This window comes from Bombina bombina, chromosome 3 (genome assembly GCF_027579735.1).
Source record: "Bombina bombina isolate aBomBom1 chromosome 3, aBomBom1.pri, whole genome shotgun sequence".
Lineage (NCBI taxonomy): Eukaryota > Metazoa > Chordata > Amphibia > Anura > Bombinatoridae > Bombina > Bombina bombina.
Window position 1 is genome coordinate 93,936,488 of NC_069501.1, and position 18,828 is coordinate 93,955,315.

Here is an 18,828-nt window from a genome sequence, read left to right on the forward strand (position 1 = left end):
ATAACTGAGCGAAGAAAGATTATACTCAAAAACTGCTCTTTTTCTGTAGATGGTTAAAAATTGGTAATATATCTAACTTAACCGAAAACGGTCATACTCTATCTAAGGTATATATAAATATACTACACACTGACAGCAACGAATAGCGGTACACAAGTAGGTTAATTAACTGCAACCCTAATTATACATAGGAGTATTTGCAGAAGAATTCTAGGTATTCTGTACAGTGACACGATAAGCCAAATAGACTACAATCGGTACATAAGTGTGTTTTTAAAGTTTTTTCCTATTTTATTTTCGAACCCCAATAAAAGTTAAATTTTAATTATAGTTAAGTTTAACTCTCCTCTAATCTTGTATTTCATTTTTTGATCTCTCCATATTGATATCACACAATAAGTGACCTGTGAGTGCTTTCAAGTGTATTCTTTCCTTTTTTTGCTCCAGAAATCATCCAGCCTATATCTTTCCGCCTCTAGTTCTTTTTCCAAAAGTGATTTCCAAGATTCTAAAGGAGCGTTCGTCTGTTCTGCTGGTGGCTCCAGCATGGCCTCACAGGTTTTGGTATGCGGATCTTGTCCGGATGGCTACTTGCCAACCGTGGACTCTTCCGTTAAGACCAGACCTTCTATCGCAAGGTCCTTTTTTCCATCAGGATCTCAAATCCTTAAATTTGAAGGTATGGAGATTGAACGCCTGATTCTCAGTCATAGAGGTTTCTCTGACTCCGTAATTAATACTATGTTACAGGCTCGTAAATCTGTATCTAGGAAGATATATTATCGAGTCTGGAAGACTTACATTTCTTGGTGTTCTTCTCATCATTTTTCCTGGCATTCTTTTAGAATTCCTAGAATTTTACAGTTTCTTCAGGATGGTTTGGATAAGGGTTTGTTTGCAAGTTCCTTGAAAGGACAAATCTCTGCTCTTTCTGTTCTTTTTCACAGAAAGATTGCTAATCTTCCTGATATTCATTGTTTTGTTCAGGCTTTGGTTCGTATAAAACCTGTCATTAAGTCAATCTCTCCTCCTTGGAGTTTGAATTTGGTTCTGGGGGCTCTTCAAGCTCCTCCGTTTGAACCTATGCATTCGCTGGATATTAAATTACTTTCTTGGAAAGTTTTGTTTCTTTTGGCAATCTCTTCTGCTAGAAGAGTTTCTGAATTATCTGCTCTTTCTTGTGAGTCTCCTTTTCTAATTTTTCATCAGGATAAGGCGGTTTTGCGAACTTCATTTAAATTTTTACCTAAGGTTGTGAATTCTAACAACATTAGTAGAGAAATTGTAGTTCCTTCATTGTGTCATAATCCTAAGAACTCTAAGGAAAGATTGTTGCATTCTTTGGATGTAGTTTGAGCTTTGAAATATTATGTTGAAGCTACTAAAGATTTCCGAAAGACTTCGTCTATTTGTTATCTTTTCTGGTTCTAGGAAAGGTAAGAAGGCTTCTGCCATTTCTTTGGCATCGTGGTTAAAGTCTTTGATTCATCATGCTTATGTTGAGTCGGGTAGAACTCCGCCTGAAAGGATTACAGCTCATTCGACTAGGTCAGTCTCTACTTCCTGGGCATTTAGGAATGAAGCTTCGGTTGATCAGATTTGCAAAGCAGCAACTTCGTCTTCTTTGCATACTTTTACTAAATTCTACCATTTTGATGTGTTTTCTTCTTCAGAAGTAGTCTTTGGTAGAAAAGTACTTCAGGCAGCTGTTTCAGTTTGATTCTTCTGCTTATTATTTCAGTTTTTTTCATTATAAGATTAAGACTTTGTTTTGGGTGTGGATTATTTTTCAGCGGAATTGGCTGTCTTTATTTTATCCCTCCCTCTAGTGACTCTTGCGTGGAAGATCCACATCTTGGGTAGTCATTATCCCATACGTCACTAGCTCATGGACTCTTGCTAATTACATGAAAGAAAACATAATTTATGTGAGAACTTACCTGATAAATTCATTTCTTTCATATTAGCAAGAGTCCATGAGGCCCACCCTTTTTTGTGGTGGTTATGATTTTTTTGTATAAAGCACAATTATTCCAATTCCTTATTTTTTATGCTTTCGCACTTTTTTCTTATCACCCCACTTCTTGGCTATTCATTAAACTGAATTGTGGGTGTGGTGAGGGGTGTATTTATAGGCATTTTGAGGTTTGGGAAACTTTGCCCCTCCTGGTAGGAATGTATATCCCATACGTCACTAGCTCATGGACTCTTGCTAATATGAAAGAAATGAATTTATCAGGTAAGTTCTTACATAAATTATGTTTTTCAATAGATCAGCTAAATCGTCTCATGGATCTAAAGAAAAGCAGCCCATAAAGATGGAGATTGGCCACATGTCTGATTAGACTTAATTAACAATTAGTAGGGATCTACTCTCATAACATCTTATGTGCAAGTTGATGTTAAATGCTAAATATACATGCACAGCAAGCCTATATGGTGTTGCATGTAATTGAGGAAATGTAAATTAATGATAATGTATTCACTGTAGGCAGGAAGAGGAGTATAGATCTGCAAAAGGAGAAGAGGAACGTGCTCTCTACACAAAACACAAGCGAAGGAAGCAACACTTTGAAACCTACCATGAGGTAATCTTTCTTTGGAATTTGTATTTTGTTCATGTTTGTAAATTTCTGTTACTATATTGTGTGCATTATGAATTATAGGAAACTGCATTTTCTGTTATAAACTGGTGAGATTTCATAAAATAATTACATGTGGGATTACACTCCAGTCCACTAGGAGGAGGCAAAAAAACTACTTTCCAGAGCTTTAATCTATTAAAAGATCTCAGAATGACTGTCAATTTTGTACCTTCAAGATGGAGTGAGGTGAATTCTAAAGTGCTGATCTACACGTCGTCGTTGGGGGTTCTCTAACTGAATTGAGATCCAATTAACTACAAAGGCAGTGGTTAAGTCAGGCAGTAAGAAATCTTCTCCCTTTGTGAAATGCAAATTTATCCCCTGGTCTACAGTGTGCTGCTCCTTGTATGTTCATTGGCTCTGTGCTCGCACTGCTTCAGATTGGCCCATCTATTGGAAGCAATTTAGGGGAATATTATCTGTTTCTTTCATGTAATTAGCAAGAGTCCATGAGCTAGTGACGTATGGGATATACATTCCTACCAGGAGGGGCAAAGTTTCCCAAACCTCAAAATGCCTACAAATACACCCCTCACCACACCCACAAATCAGTTTTACAAACTTTGCCTCCTATGGAGGTGGTGAAGTAAGTTTGTGCTAGATTCTACGTTGATATGCGCTCCGCAGCAGGTTGGAGCCCGGTTTTCCTCTCAGCGTGCAGTGAATGTCAGAGGGATGTGAGGAGAGTATTGCCTATTTGAATTCAATGATCTCCTTCTACGGGGTCTATTTCATAGGTTCTCTGTTATCGGTCGTAGAGATTCATCTCTTACCTCCCTTTTCAGATCGACGATATACTCTTATATATATACCATTACCTCTGCTGATTTTCCTTTCAGTACTGGTTTGGCTTTCTACAACATGTAGATGAGTGTCCTGGGGTAAGTAAGTCTTATTTTCTGTGACACTCTAAGCTATGGTTGGGCACTTTTTTATAAAGTTCTAAATATATGTATTCAAACATTTATTTGCCTTGACTCAGGATGTTCAACATTCCTTATTTTCAGACAGTCAGTTTCATATTTGGGATAATGCATTTGAATCAATCATTTTTTTCTTACCTTAAAATTTGACTTTTCCCTGTGGGCTGTTAGGCTCGCGGGGGCTGAAAATGCTTCATTTTATTGCGTCATTCTTGGCGCGGACTTTTTTGGCGCAAATTTTTTTTTCTGTTTCCGGTGTCATACGTGTCGCCGGAAGTTGCGTCATTTTTTACGTTCTTTTGCGTCTTATTTGGCGCTAAAAAAATATGGGCGTCATTTTTGTCTCCACATTATTTAAGTCTCATTATTTATTGCTTCTGGTTGCTAGAAGCTTGTTCTCTGGCATTTTTTCCCATTCCTGAAATTGTCATTTAAGGTATTTGATTAATTTTGCTTTATATGTTGTTTTTTCTATTACATATTGCAAGATGTCCCACGTTGCAACTGAGTCAGAAGATACTTCTGGAAAATCGCTGCCTGGTGCTGGAGCTACCAAAGCTAAGTGTATCTGCTGTAAACTTTTGGTAGCTGTTCCTCCAGCTGTTGTTTGTATTGAATGTCATGACAAACTTGTTAATGCAGATAATATTTCCTTTAGTAAAGTTCCATTACCTGTTGCTGTTCCGTCAACATCTAATGCTCAGAGTGTTCCTGATAACATAAGAGATTTTGTTTCTAAATCCATTAAGAAGGCTATGTCTGTTATTCCTCCTTCTAGTAAACATAAAAAGTCTTTTAAAACTTCTCATTGTTCAGATGAATTTTTAAATGAACATCATCATTCTGATTCTGATTGTGGTTCTTCTGGTTCAGAGGATTCTGTCTCAGAGGTTGATGCTGATAAATCTTCATATTTATATAAAATGGAATTTATTCGTTCTTTACTTAAAGAAGTCCTAATTGCATTAGAAATTGAGGATTCTGGTCCTCTTGATACTAAATCTAAACGTTTAGATAAGGTTTTTAAATCTCCTGTTGTTATTCCAGAAGTTTTTCCTGTTCCTGGTGCTATTTCTGAAGTAATTTCCAGGGAATGGAATAATTTGGGTAATTCATTTACTCCTTCTAAACGTTTTAAGCAATTATATCCTGTGCCATCTGACAGATTACAGTTTTGGGACAAAATCCCTAAGGTTGATGGGGCTGTCTCTACTCTTGCTAAGCGTACTACTATTCCTACGGCAGATGGTACTTCCTTTAAGGATCCTTTAGATAGGAAATTTGAATCCTTTCTAAGAAAAGCTTATTTGTGTTCAGGTAATCTTCTTAGACCTGCTATATCTTTAGCGGATGTTGCTGCAGCTTCAACTTTTTGGTTGGAAGCTTTAGCGCAACAAGTTACAGATCATAATTCTCATAGCATTATTATTCTGCTTCAACATGCTAATAATTTTATTTGTGATGCCATCTTTGATATCATTAGAGTTGATGTCAGGTATATGTCTCTAGCTATTTTAGCTAGAAGAGCTTTATGGCTTAAAACTTGGAATGCTGATATGTCTTCTAAGTCTACTCTGCTTTCCCTTTCTTTCCAGGGTAATAAATTATTTGGTTCTCAGTTGGATTCTATTATCTCAACTGTTACTGGAGGGAAAGGAACTTTTTTACCTCAGGATAAAAAGTCTAAAGGTAAATTCAGGTCTAATAATCGTTTTCGTTCCTTTCGTCACAACAAGGAACAAAAGCCTGATCCTTCATCCTCAGGAGCGGTATCAGTTTGGAAACCATCTCCAGTCTGGAATAAATCCAAGCCTTTTAGAAAATCAAAGCCAGCTCCTAAGTCCACATGAAGGTGCGGCCCTCATTCCAGCTCAGCTGGTAGAGGGCAGATTACGTTTTTTCAAAGAAATTTGGATCAATTCCGTTCACAATCTTTGGATTCAGAACATTGTTTCCGAAGGGTACAGAATTGGCTTCAAGATAAGGCCTCCTGCAAAGAGATTTTTTCTTTCCCGTGTCCCAGTAAATCCAGCGAAGGCTCAAGCATTTCTGAAATGTGTTTCAGATCTAGAGTTGGCTGGAGTAATTATGCCAGTTCCAGTTCTGGAACAGGGGCTGGGGTTTTATTCAAATCTCTTCATTGTACCAAAGGAGGAGAATTCCTTCAGACCAGTTCTGGATCTAAAAATATTGAATCGTTATGTAAGGATACCAACGTTCAAAATGGTAACTGTAAGGACTATCCTGCCTTTTGTTCAGCAAGGGCATTATATGTCTACAATAGATTTACAGGATGCATATCTGCATATTCCGATTCATCCAGATCACTATCAGTTTCTGAGATTCTCTTTCCTAGACAAGCATTACCAGTTTGTGGCTCTGCCGTTTGGCCTAGCAACAGCTCCAAGAATTTTTACAAAGGTTCTCGGTGCCCTTCTGTCTGTAATCAGAGAACAGGGTATTGTGGTATTTCCTTATTTGGACGATATCTTGGTACTTGCTCAGTCTTCACATTTAGCAGAATCTCATACGAATCGACTTGTGTTGTTTCTTCAAGATCATGGTTGGAGGATCAATTCACTAAAAAGTTCATTGATTCCTCAGACAAGGGTAACCTTTTTGGGTTTCCAGATAGATTCAGTGTCCATGACTCTATCTTTAACAGACAAGAGACGTCTAAAATTGATATCAGCTTGTCGAAACCTTCAGTCACAATCATTCCCTTCGGTAGCCTTATGCATGGAAATTCTAGGTCTTATGACTGCTGCATTGGACGCGATCCCCTTTGCTCGTTTTCACATGCGACCTCTTCAGCTCTGTATGCTGAACCAATGGTGCAGGGATTACACGAAGATATCTCAATTAATATCTTTAAAACCGATTGTACGACACTCTCTGACGTGGTGGACAGATCACCATCGTTTAGTTCATTGGGCTTCTTTTGTTCTTCCGACCTGGACTGTAATTTCAACAGATGCAAGTCTTACAGGTTGGGGAGCTGTGTGGGGGTCTCTGACGGCACAAGGGGTTTGGGAATCTCAGGAGGTGAGATTACCGATCAATATTTTGGAACTCCGTGCAATTTTCAGAGCTCTTCAGTCTTGGCCTCTTCTAAAGAGAGAATCGTTCATTTGTTTTCAGACAGACAATGTCACATCTGTGGCATACATCAATAATCAAGGAGGGACTCACAGTCCTCTAGCTATGAAAGAAGTATCTCGAATTCTGGTTTGGGCGGAATCCAGCTCCTGTCTAGTTTCTGCGGTTCATATCCCAGGTATAGACAATTGGGAAGCGGATTATCTGAGTCGCCAAACGTTGCATCCGGGCGAATGGTCTCTTCACCCAGAGGTATTTCTTCAGATTGTTCAAATGTGGGGACTTCCAGAAATAGATCTGATGGCTTCTCATCTAAACAAGAAACTTCCCAGGTATCTGTCCAGATCCAGGGATCCTCAAGCGGAAGCAGTGGATGCATTGTCACTTCCTTGGAAGTATCATCCTGCCTATATCTTTCCGCCTCTAGTTCTTCTTCCAAGAGTGATCTCCAAGATTCTGAAGGAATGCTCGTTTGTTCTGCTGGTAGCTCCAGCATGGCCTCACAGGTTTTGGTATGCGGATCTTGTCCGGATGGCTTCTTGCCAACCGTGGACTCTTCCGTTAAGACCAGACCTTCTGTCGCAAGGTCCTTTTTTCCATCAGGATCTCAAATCCTTAAATTTAAAGGTATGGAGATTGAACGTTTGATTCTTAGTGAAAGAGGTTTCTCTGACTCTGTGATTAATACTATGTTACAGGCTCGTAAATCTGTATCTAGAGAGATATATTATAGAGTCTGGAAGACTTATATTTCTTGGTGTCTTTCTCATCATTTTTCCTGGCATTCTTTTAAAATTCCGAGAATTTTACAGTTTCTTCAGGATGGTTTAGATAAAGGTTTGTCTGCAAGTTCCTTGAAAGGACAAATCTCTGCTCTTTCTGTTCTTTTTCACAGAAAGATTGCTATTCTTCCTGATATTCATTGTTTTGTACAAGCTTTGATTCGTATAAAACCTGTTATTAAGTCAATTTCTCCTCCTTGGAGTTTGAATTTGGTTCTGGGGGCTCTTCAAGCTCCTCCGTTTGAACCTATGCATTCATTGGATATTAAATTACTTTCTTGGAAAGTTTTGTTCCTTTTGGCCATCTCTTCTGCCAGAAGAGTTTCTGAATTATCTGCTCTTTCTTGTGAATCTCCTTTTCTGATTTTTCACCAGGATAAGGCGGTGTTGCGAACTTCTTTTGAATTTTTACCTAAGGTTGTGAATTCCAACAACATTAGTAGAGAAATTGTGGTTCCTTCATTATGTCCTAATCCTAAGAATTCTAAGGAGAAATCATTGCATTCTTTGGATGTAGTTAGAGCTTTGAAATATTATGTTGAAGCTACTAAGACTTTCTGAAAGACTTCTAGTCTATTTGTTATCTTTTCCGGTTCTAGGAAAGGTCAGAAGGCCACTTCCATTTCTTTGGCATCTTGGTTGAAATCTTTAATTCATCATGCTTATGTCGAGTCGGGTAAAACTCCGCCTCAAAGGATTAAAGCTCATTCTACTAGGTCAGTTTCTACTTCCTGGGCGTTTAGGAATGAAGCTTCGGTTGATCAGATTTGCAAAGCAGCAACTTGGTCTTCTTTTCATACTTTTACTAAATTCTACCATTTTGATGTGTTTTCTTCTTCTGAAGCTGTTTTTGGTAGAAAAGTACTTCAGGCAGCTGTTTCAGTTTGATTCTTCTGCTTATAATTTCAGTTTTTTTCATTATAAAATTTAAATTATTTTGGGTGTGGATTATTTCTCAGCGGAATTGGCTGTCTTTATTTTATCCCTCCCTCTCTAGTGACTCTTGCGTGGAAAGATCCACATCTTGGGTAGTCATTATCCCATACGTCACTATCTCATGGACTCTTGCTAATTACATGAAAGAAAACATAATTTATGTAAGAACTTACCTGATAAATTCATTTTCTTTCATGTAATTAGCAAGAGTCCATGAGCTAGTGACGTATGGGATATACATTCCTACCAGGAGGGGCAAAGTTTCCCAAACCTTAAAATGCCTATAAATACACCCCTCACCACACCCACAATTCAGTTTTTACAAACTTTGCCTCCGATGGAGGTGGTGAAGTAAGTTTGTGCTAGATTCTACGTTGATATGCGCTCCGCAGCAAGTTGGAGCCCGGTTTTCCTCTCAGCGTGCAGTGAATGTCAGAGGGATGTGAGGAGAGTATTGCCTATTTGAATGCAGTGATCTCCTTCTACGGGGTCTATTTCATAGGTTCTCTGTTATCGGTCGTAGAGATTCATCTCTTACCTCCCTTTTCAGATCGACGATATACTCTTATATATACCATTACCTCTGCTGATTCTCGTTTCAGTACTGGTTTGGCTTTCTACAAACATGTAGATGAGTGTCCTGGGGTAAGTAAATCTTATTTTCTGTGACACTCTAAGCTATGGTTGGGCACTTTGTTTATAAAGTTCTAAATATATGTATTCAAACATTTATTTGCCTTGACTCAGAATGTTCAACTTTCCTTATTTTTCAGACAGTCAGTTTCATATTTGGGATAATGCATTTGAATTATTCATTTTTTCTTACCTTCAAAAATTTGACTCTTTTTTTCCTGTGGGCTGTTAGGCTCGCGGGGGCTGAAAATGCTTCATTTTATTGCGTCATTCTTGGCGCTGACTTTTTTGGCGCAAAAATTCTTTTCAGTTTCCGGCGTCATACGTGTCGCCGGAAGTTGCGTCATTTTTTGACGTTATTTTGCGCCAAAAATGTCGGCATTCCGGATGTGGCGTCATTTTTGGCGCCAAAAGCATTTTGGCGCCAAATAATGTGGGCGTCTTATTTGGCGCTAAAAAATAAGGGCGTCGCTTTTGTCTCCACATTATTTAAGTCTTATTTTTTCAGTGCTTCTGGTTGCTAGAAGCTTGTTCTTTGGCATTTTTTCCCATTCCTGAAACTGTCATTTAAGGAATTTTATCAATTTTGCTTTATATGTTGTTTTTTCTCTTACATATTGCAAGATGTCTCACGTTGCATCTGAGTCAGAAGATACTACAGGAAAATCGCTGTCTACTGCTGGAGCTACCAAGCTAAGTGTATCTGCTATAATTTTTGGTATCTGTTTCTCCAGCTGTTGTTTGTATTGCATGTCATGACAAACTTATTAATGCAGATAAAATTTCCTTTAGTACTGTTACATTACCTGTTGCTGTTCCGTCAACCTCTAATTTTCAGAGTGTTCCTGATAAACATAAGAGATTTTATTTTTTAAATCCATTAAGAAGGCTATGTCTGTTATTTCTCCTTCTAATTTACATAAAAGTCTTTTTAAAACTTCTCTTTTTTCAGATGAATTTTTAAATGAACATAATCATTCTGATACTGATAATGGTTCTTCTGGTTCAGAGGTTTCTGTCTCAGAGGTTGATGCTGATAAATCTTTGTATTTGTTCAAGATGGAATTTATTCGTTCTTTATTTAAAGAAGTATTAATTGCATTAGAAATAGAGGATTCTGGTCCTCTTGATTCTAAATCTAAACGTTTAAATAAGGTTTTTAAATCTCCTGTAGTTATTCCAGAAGTGTTTAATCTCCCTGATGCTATTTCTGAAGTAATTTCCAGGGAATGGAATAATTTGGGTAATTCTTTTACTCCTTCTAAACGTTTAAGCAATTATATCCTGTACCATCTGACAGATTAGAGTTTTTTTGGGACAAAATCCCTAAGGTTATGGGGTTGTCTCTACTCCTGCTAAATGTGCTACTATTCCTACGGCAGATAGTAATTCACTTAAGGATCCTTTAGATAGGAAAATTGAATCCTTTCTAAGAAAAGCTTACTTATGTTCAGGTAATCTTCTTAGACTTGCTATATTTTTAGCGGATGTTGCTGCAGCTTCAACTTTTTGGTTAGAAGCTTTAGCGCAACAAGTAACAGATCATAATTTTATAAGCATTATTATTATTCTATAACATGCTAATAATTTTATTGGTGATACCATCTTTTGATATCATTAGAGTTGATGTCAGGTATATGTCTCTAGCTATTTTAGCTAGAAAAGCTTTATGGATTAAACTTGGAATACTGATATGTCATCTAAGTCAACTTTGCTTTCCCTTTCTTTCCAGGATAATAATTTATTATTTCAACTGTTTCTGGAAGGAAGGGAACTTTTTTACCAAAGGATAAAAAATCTAAGGTAAATTTAGGTCTAATAATCATTTCGTTCCTTTCCTCACAATAAGGAACAAAAGCCTGATCCTTCATTTTCAGGAGCGGTATCAGTTTGGAAACTATTTCCAGTTTGGAATATATCCAAGCCTTTTAGAAAACCTATAGCCAGCTCCTAAGTACCCATGAAGGTGCGGACCTTATTCCAGCTCAGCTGGTATGGGGCAGATTACGTTTTCTTCAAAGAATTTTTGATCAATTCCGTTCTCAATTTCTGGTTTCAGAACATTGTTTCAGAAAGGTACAGAATTGGCTTCAGTTAAAGCCTCCTGCTAAGAGATTTTTTTCTTTCCCGTGTCCCAGTTAACACAGCAAAGGCTCAGCATTTCTGAAATGTGTTTCAGATCTAGAGTTGGCTGGAGTAATTATGCCAGTTCCAGTTCTGGAACAGGGGCTGGGGTTTTATTTTATCTCTTCATTGTACCAAAGAAGGTCAATTCCTTCAGACCAGTTCCGGATCTATCAATATTGAATCGTTATGTAAGGATACCAACATTCGAGATGGTTACTGTAGGACTGTCCTGCCTTTTGTTTAGCAAGGGCATTATATGTCTACAATAGATTTAGAGGATGTGTATCTACATATTCCGATTCATCCAGATCACTTTTAGTGTCTGAGATTCTCTTTTTAGACAAGCATTACCAGTTTTGTGGCTCTACCGTTTGGCCTAGCCTCAGTTCCAAGAATTTTTTTCAAAGGTTCTCGGTGCCCTTCTGTCTGTAATCAGAGAACAGGGTTTTTTGGTATTTCCTTATTGGACAATATCTGGGTACTTGCTCAGTCTTCTCATTTTCGAAGAATCTCATACGAATCGACTTGTGTTGTTTCTTCAAGTTCATGGTTGGAGGATCAATTTACCAATCAGTTCATTGATTCCTCAGACAAGTGTAACCTTTTTAGGTTTCTAGAATAGATTCAGTATCTATGACTCTGTCCTTGTCAGACAAGAGAAGTTTAACATTGATATCAGCTTGTCAAAACCTTCAGTCACAATCATTCCCTTTGGTAGCCTTATGGATGGAAATTTTAGGTCTTAGGACTGCCGCATCAGATGCGATCTCCTTTGCTCGTTTTTCACATGCGACCTCTTCAGCTCTGTATGCTGAACCAATGGTGCAGGGATTACTCAAAGATATCTCAATTAATATCTTTAAACCGATTATACGACACTCTCTGACATGGTGGGCAGATCACCATCGTTTAGTTCAGGGGGCTTTTTTGTTCTTCTGACCTGGACTATAATCTCAACAGATGCAAGTCTTACAGGTTGGGGAGCTGTGTGGGGGTATCTGACGGCACAAGGGGTTTGGGAATCTCAGGAGGTGAGATTTCCGATCAATATTTTGGAACTCCGTGCAATTTCAGAGCTCTTCAGTCTTGGCCTCTTCTGAAGAGAGAGTTGTTCATTTGTTTTCAGATAGACAATGTCACAACTGTGGCATACATCAATCATCAAGGAGGGACTCACAGTCCTCTGGCTATGAAAGAAGTATCTCGAATTTTGGTTTGGGCGGAATCCAGCTCCTGTCTAATCTCTGCGGTTCATATCCCAGGTATGGACAATTGGAAAGCGGATTATCTCAGTCGCCAAACGTTGCACCTGGGCGAATGGTCTTCACCCAGAGGTATTTCCTCAGATTGTTCTAATGTGGGAACTCTCAGAAATAGATCTGATGGCTTCTCATCTAAACAAAAAACTTCCCTGGTATCTGTCCGGATCCAGGGATCCTCGGGCGGAGGCAGTGGATGCATTATCTCTTCCTTACAAGTGTCATCCTGCCTATTTCTTTCCGCCTCTAGTTCTTCTTCCAAGGGTATTCTCTAATATTCTAAAGGAATGCTCGTTTGTCCTGCTGGTAGCTCCAGCATGGCCTCACAGGTTTTGGTATGCGAATCTTGTCCGGATGGCCTCTTGCCAGCTGTGGACTCTTCCGTTAAGACCAGTCTTTCTGTCTCAAGGTTCTTTTTTCCATCAGGATCTCAAAACCTTAATTTTAAGGTGTGGAGTTTGAACGCTTGATTCTTGGTCAAAGAGGTTTCTCTGACTCTGTGATTGATACTATGTGACAGGCTCGTAAATCTGTATCTAGAGAGATATATTATAGAGTCTGGAAGACTTATATTTCTTAAGGATGGTTTAGATAAAGGTTTGTCCGCAAGTTTCTTGAAAGACAAATCTCTGCTCTTTCTGTTCTTTTTCACAGAAGGATTGCTAATCTTCCTGATATTCATTGTTTTGTACAAGCTTTGGTTCGTATAAAACCTGACATTAAGTCAATTTCTCCTCTTTGGAGTTTGAATTTGGTTCTGGGGGCTCTTCAAGCTTCTCCTTTTGAACCCATGCATTCTTTGGTCGTTATATTACTTTCTTGGAAAGTTTTGTTTCTTTTGGCCATCTCTTCTGCCAGAAGAGTCTCTGAATTATCTACTCTTTTTTGTGAGTCTCCTTTTCTGATTTTGCATCAGGATAAGGCGGTGCTGCGAACTTCTTTTGAATTTAATACCTAAGGTTGTGAATTCTAACAACATTAGTAGAGAAATTGTGGTTCCTTCATTATGTCCTAATCCTATGAATTCTAAGGAGAAATCATTGCATTCTTTGGATGCTGTTAGAGCTTTGTAATATTATGTTGAAGCTACTAAGTCTTTCCGAAAGACTTCTAGTCTATTTGTCATCTTTTCCGGTTCTAGAAAAGACCAGAAAGCTTCTGCCATTTCTTTGGCATCTTGGTTGAAATCTTTATTTCATCATGCCTATGTTGAGTCGGGTAACACTCCGCCTCAAAGGATTACAGCTCATTCTACTAGGTCAGTTTCTACTTCCTGGGCATTTAAGAATGAAGCTTCGGTTGATCAGATTTGCAAAACAGCAACTTGGTCCTCTTTGCATACTTTTACTAAATTCTACCATTTTGATGTGTTTTCTTCTTCTGAAGCAGTTTTTTGGTAGAAACGTACTTCAGGCAGTGGTTTCAGTTTGAATCTTCTGCTTATGTTTTTTCATTAACATTTTATTCTGGGTGTGGATTATTTTCAGCAGGAATTGGCTGTCTTTATTTTATCCCTCCCTCTCTAGTGACTCTTGTGTGGAAAGATCCACATCTTGGGTAATCATTATCCCATACGTCACTAGCTCATGGACTCTTGCTAATTACATGAACGAAAACATAATTTATGTAAGAACTTACCTGATAAATTAATTTCTTTCATATTAGCAAGAGTCCATGAGGCCCGCCCTTTTTTGTGGTGGTTTTGATTTTTTTGTATAAAGCACAATTATTCCAATTCCTTATTTTATATGCTTTCGCACTTTTTTCTTATCACCCCACTTCTTGGCTATTCGTTAAACTGAATTGTGAGTGTGGTGAGGGGTGTATTTATCGGCATTTTAAGGTTTGGGAAACTTTGCCCCTCCTGGTAGGAATGTATATCCCATACGTCACTAGCTCATGGACTCTTGCTAATATGAAAGAAATGAATTTATCAGGTAAGTTCTTACATAAATTATGTTTCTTTCATATTAGCAAGAGTCCATGAGGCCCACCCTTTTTGTGGTGGTTATGATTTTTTTGTATAAAGCACACTTATTCCAATTCCTTATTTTTTATGCTTTCGCACTTTTTTCTTATCACCCCACTTCTTGGCTATTCGTTTAACTGATTTGTGGGTGTGGTGAGTGGTGTATTTGTAGACATTTTGAGGTTTGGGAAACTTTGCCCCTCCTGGTAGGAATGTATATCCCATACGTCACTAGCTCATGTACTCTTGCTAATATGAAAGAAATGAATTTATCAGGTAAGTTCTTACATAAATTATGTTTTTTTATCTCTTATTTTTGTTTTATAAATATTTTTTGGTGTAATTATAGCCCATTTGGAAATATTGTTTTTTAAGATGTATAGAATAAAGTTTTATTCATTTATGCAAACATTTTAAAAAGAGCTTTTGTGCACTATATAACCTCCTAAGTATGTGAGTTTAAAGTAATTTAAGGAAGTAATAGCACCGGGTTAAATACGTGGGCTCTCAATACATCATATTTAATACGTAAAACCAGTGTTAAGGTTTCCCCCCCCCACATGGCACCCTTTTCTCTCTCCCTTACTGGATCAGTAGCTGGCTGATATTTGTTCAGGGGCTGTCTGCAGGCACTTTAAGATATCTGGGCCCACTTTTAACACTTTCTTTTCCCAGGAGGTGGGTGAGTACCCTTATAGGACCTGCTGAGGGGGTGGGTAGGTGAATTTTTTCTGAGGGTAAATCATTGGGTTTTTTCTGACTTCTGGGATTTTTGAGGTGTTCATTTAGACTGTTTGTTGTATTTTGGGTAAATACTTGTTACTTAAAACTTTGGAACATATCATTGACATTTTATTTCAGTTTTGCTTATTTTGGAGTCATGTCTGTACCCCCATCTAATATGACTGACCCATTGGAAGAACACCCATGGAACATACTGCAGGCCAGGAACATACTGGTTAATTTTCCCTGTTTATTATGCAAAACTGTTCCAGTGGACCAAATTAACAAGCTGTGTGCTAATTGGGTCCCACATCTCCAATTCACAACCCATAAATCTGTCAGTATGACACCTGGCAGACATTTAATGCCCATGCCTAATTATGTGTCTCAAGGATATTCCACTGACTTTTCTCCAGAGTTTAACACAAGTCTTTAAAAGTCTTCTTTTATATACCATAGAACTATTAGAACCGAATCCAGAGGATTCCATGCTTTTATATAAGTTGAATAGAGTTTTTTTAAAGCTCTGCCTAAGGGCTTTGAAGCACCAGACTTGGTTACAGAATATAAAGCAAAAGAATGGAAGAAACCAGGCACTCCTTGTACACATTCTAACAGGTTCAAAATAATATATCTACTTTCAGAAAAGTGTTTAACAGCCTGGGAAGTAATCCCTAAGATTGATGGTGCTTATTTCCACCTTTGTTAGACGCACTACTATTCCTATGGAAGATAGTTCTTCCTTTAGGGAACCAATGGGCCGCAAATCTAAATCCTTGCTTAGGAAATTTTCCCAATCAGCGCTTCAGCTTATACCTGAAGTAGCAATAACCTGTGTGGCCAATGCGGCTTCCTTCTGGTCTGATTCTCTTTCTCTGATGGTTTCTGATCAATCTTTTGAGAATATTTGCATCTGCATATTAAAGTCCTTAAGATGGCTAAGGACTTAATTTGTGATGCAGTCTTTGACATCATTAAAATTGATGTCAAGAATGTCAATTGCTGTTTTATTTTGGAGAGCTTTATGGCTTAAATCTTGGTCAGCTGATATGGTCTCTAGGAAAAGCCCCTTTTGATAGGAATTCAATTATCAAAACTGTCATGGGGGAAAAGGGCATTTTCTACCTCAGTACAAAAAATCTAAGGGGAAGTACAAGTAAACAAATCTTTTTTGTTCCTTTTGCTCCCCTAGAGATTAAAAGTCCCCATCCAACTAGAAGTCTGAATTCTCCAAGCTTTCAGGGAAGCCAGGATCTTCTTGGTCTAAGGTCAAGCAGACAAAAAATGCCCAATTCCAATCAGAAATCTGCATAAAGGGACAGACCCTTGTCCAGAAGATCTTATGGTAGGTGCAGATTGATTAGGTTTCAAAAGTCTTGATCAGTTCAGGATCCCTTGGTTTTAAATATTATATTGCAGAGTTATTACATAGGCTTTTACACCAGACCTCCCCGGGAACAGTTTAATCTGTCTCACGTTCCAAAGGATCCTGTAAAGGCGGCTGCGTTTTTTCAATGTGTCCAAGACTTAGAGGACATGTGTGATCCAACCTGTTCCAAACTCCTAAACAGGTACGTGAAGGAGCAAATTTGTTTGCGTGCCGCCTTTCAAAATTGAAACTATCCATACAATTTTGCCTCTAGTTTAGGAAGGTCAATTTCTGACAACTATAGACCTTAAAGTACGACTATCTGCACATTCCAATTCACAAGGATCATTTCCAGTTTCTAAGATTTGCTGTTTTCAACAAACATTACCAATCTGTGGCCCTCCCCTTCGGTTTGGCAAAACAAAGGTATTAGCTGCTCTCTTGGCAGTGGTCAGAGCACAGGGAATCTCTATTGCCCCTTATTTAGATGATATTTTGACCCGTCTCTTTCTCTGGCTACTGCTCATACCCACAGAATGTAAGAAAATCAATATCCTTAAAAGTTCCTTATCCCTAGCCGCAAGGGTGGTTTTTCTGGGGGTGACAATAGATATTTAAAATGTGCTTGTTTCTCACAGATGCTTGCAGAACCTAACATCAATCTCCCTACTTTTCCCTACAGATGTTTTTTTTTCCATCTGTAGCACAATATATGGAAGTAGTAGTTCTTATGGTGGCAGTGTCAGACGCAGTAAATTTCGTTAGTTTTTTATCTTAGTCTTCTCCAATTGTCCATGCTTCATCAGTAGGCAAACATTAGAATTGAGAACAGCATTACAACAGCTTAAAGGCAACAAATAGATAAAGGAGCTGTATTTGTCTTAAATATAGATGACTATATGGAAGAATTATATCTCCAATTGTCTTATACTGAGATATACCAGAGGCTTTCCTTCAATCCAACTGAGAAATTCAAAAAGGAGTTAAAAACTTTTAGACACAGTAGGGCCTTATGCAACATGAACTTGCAGAATCCTATCAACATCCTAGAGCTTTATGCAAGACTTCAGGCCCTCCAGTTTTGGCCCCTTCTCAAACAAGATAAATTAATTATGTTTCAGTCCGACAACGTCACTGCAGTGGCGTACATCAATCGGGGAGGGACTCAAAGCCCCTTAGCTATGTGAGCAGTATCTCACATTCTGTCTTGTGCAAAAGAAAGCCACTGCACCATATCGGCCATTCACTTACCAGGAGTGAACAAATAGAAAGCAGATTGTCAGTCTGTCCATCCATGTTAATGGTCTCATCATCAAGACATGTTCAATCAATTAGTTCTGAGGTGTTGTCTTCCCGAAGAAGATATAATGGCACCCAAATTGAACCATAAACTTGCGGTTTATTGTGCCAGGCCAAGAGATCCAAGAGTTCACACGATAGATGCTCTAGTCTGGCCTTGGAACTTTTAACTGGCCTATTTCCTATGTTTGTTCTGCTTCCAAGAGTCATCGCCAGAATCAAACAGGAATCCTCTTCTGTAGTTCTTATAGCTCCAGCGTGGCCCTGCAGAACTTGGTATGCGGCTCTAGTTCAGATGTCATCTCTACCTCCATGGGCTCATTCCCTAAGGAAAGATCTGCTGTCTCAAGTACCCGTATCTCAAATCTCTGAATTTGACGGTGTGAAGGTTTAAACACCTAGTTCTCAAAACCAGAGGTTTCTCAGATTCTGTTATCTCTATTATCTCTATTCTACTGCAAGCCAGGAAGCCTGTCACACAGAGAATTTATCATAAGATTTGTAAAGCTTACTTTCTTTGGTGGTGTTCTAGAGGTTTTTCTTGGAAAACTTTTAGAATCCCCAGAATTTTACAGTTCCTTCGGGATGGACTGGATAAAGGTTTATTGGCTAGTTCTTGGCATTATCTGTTTGGTTTCATAAGAAGCTGGCTGTTACCTGATTATAAAACTTTTGTGCAAGCCATGGTAAGAATTCACCCTGTTTTAAGGCCCGTTTCTCCCCCTTGGAATTTGAATCCAGTTCTTTCTTTTCTACAAGGTTCCCCCTTTGAACCTTTGCATACTCTGGACCTAAAGTTATTGTCATGGAAGGTTCTCGCTTTAAGAGTTTCTGAATTATCGGCTCTGTCTTCTGCTTACCCCTTTGTGGTTTTTCATAAGGATAAAGCAATCTTCGGGACTATAAATAATTTTCTCCCAAAGGTAGTGTCTTCAGAGAATATTAATAAGGAAATTGTTTTTCCTTCACTGTGCCCAAATCCTTTTAACTCTTAGGAAAGTCTACCAGACAATTTGGATGTAGTCAGAGCCTTACGTTTTTATCTGCACGCTACTAAAGGTTTA

The 18,828-nt window shown here is 38.4% G+C and overlaps 1 protein-coding gene across 1 annotated transcript in view; it reads left to right on the forward strand.

The window, feature by feature from the left end:
- Positions 1-18,828, forward strand: part of BRWD1 (bromodomain and WD repeat domain containing 1) — a gene marked incomplete in the record, with an annotated part of 1,309,461 nt that overhangs the window by 608,672 nt on the left and 681,961 nt on the right. Inside the window, 1 exon segment of the mRNA XM_053705925.1 lies at positions 2,492-2,588. Within this exon segment, the coding sequence (XP_053561900.1) occupies positions 2,492-2,588 (97 nt within the window).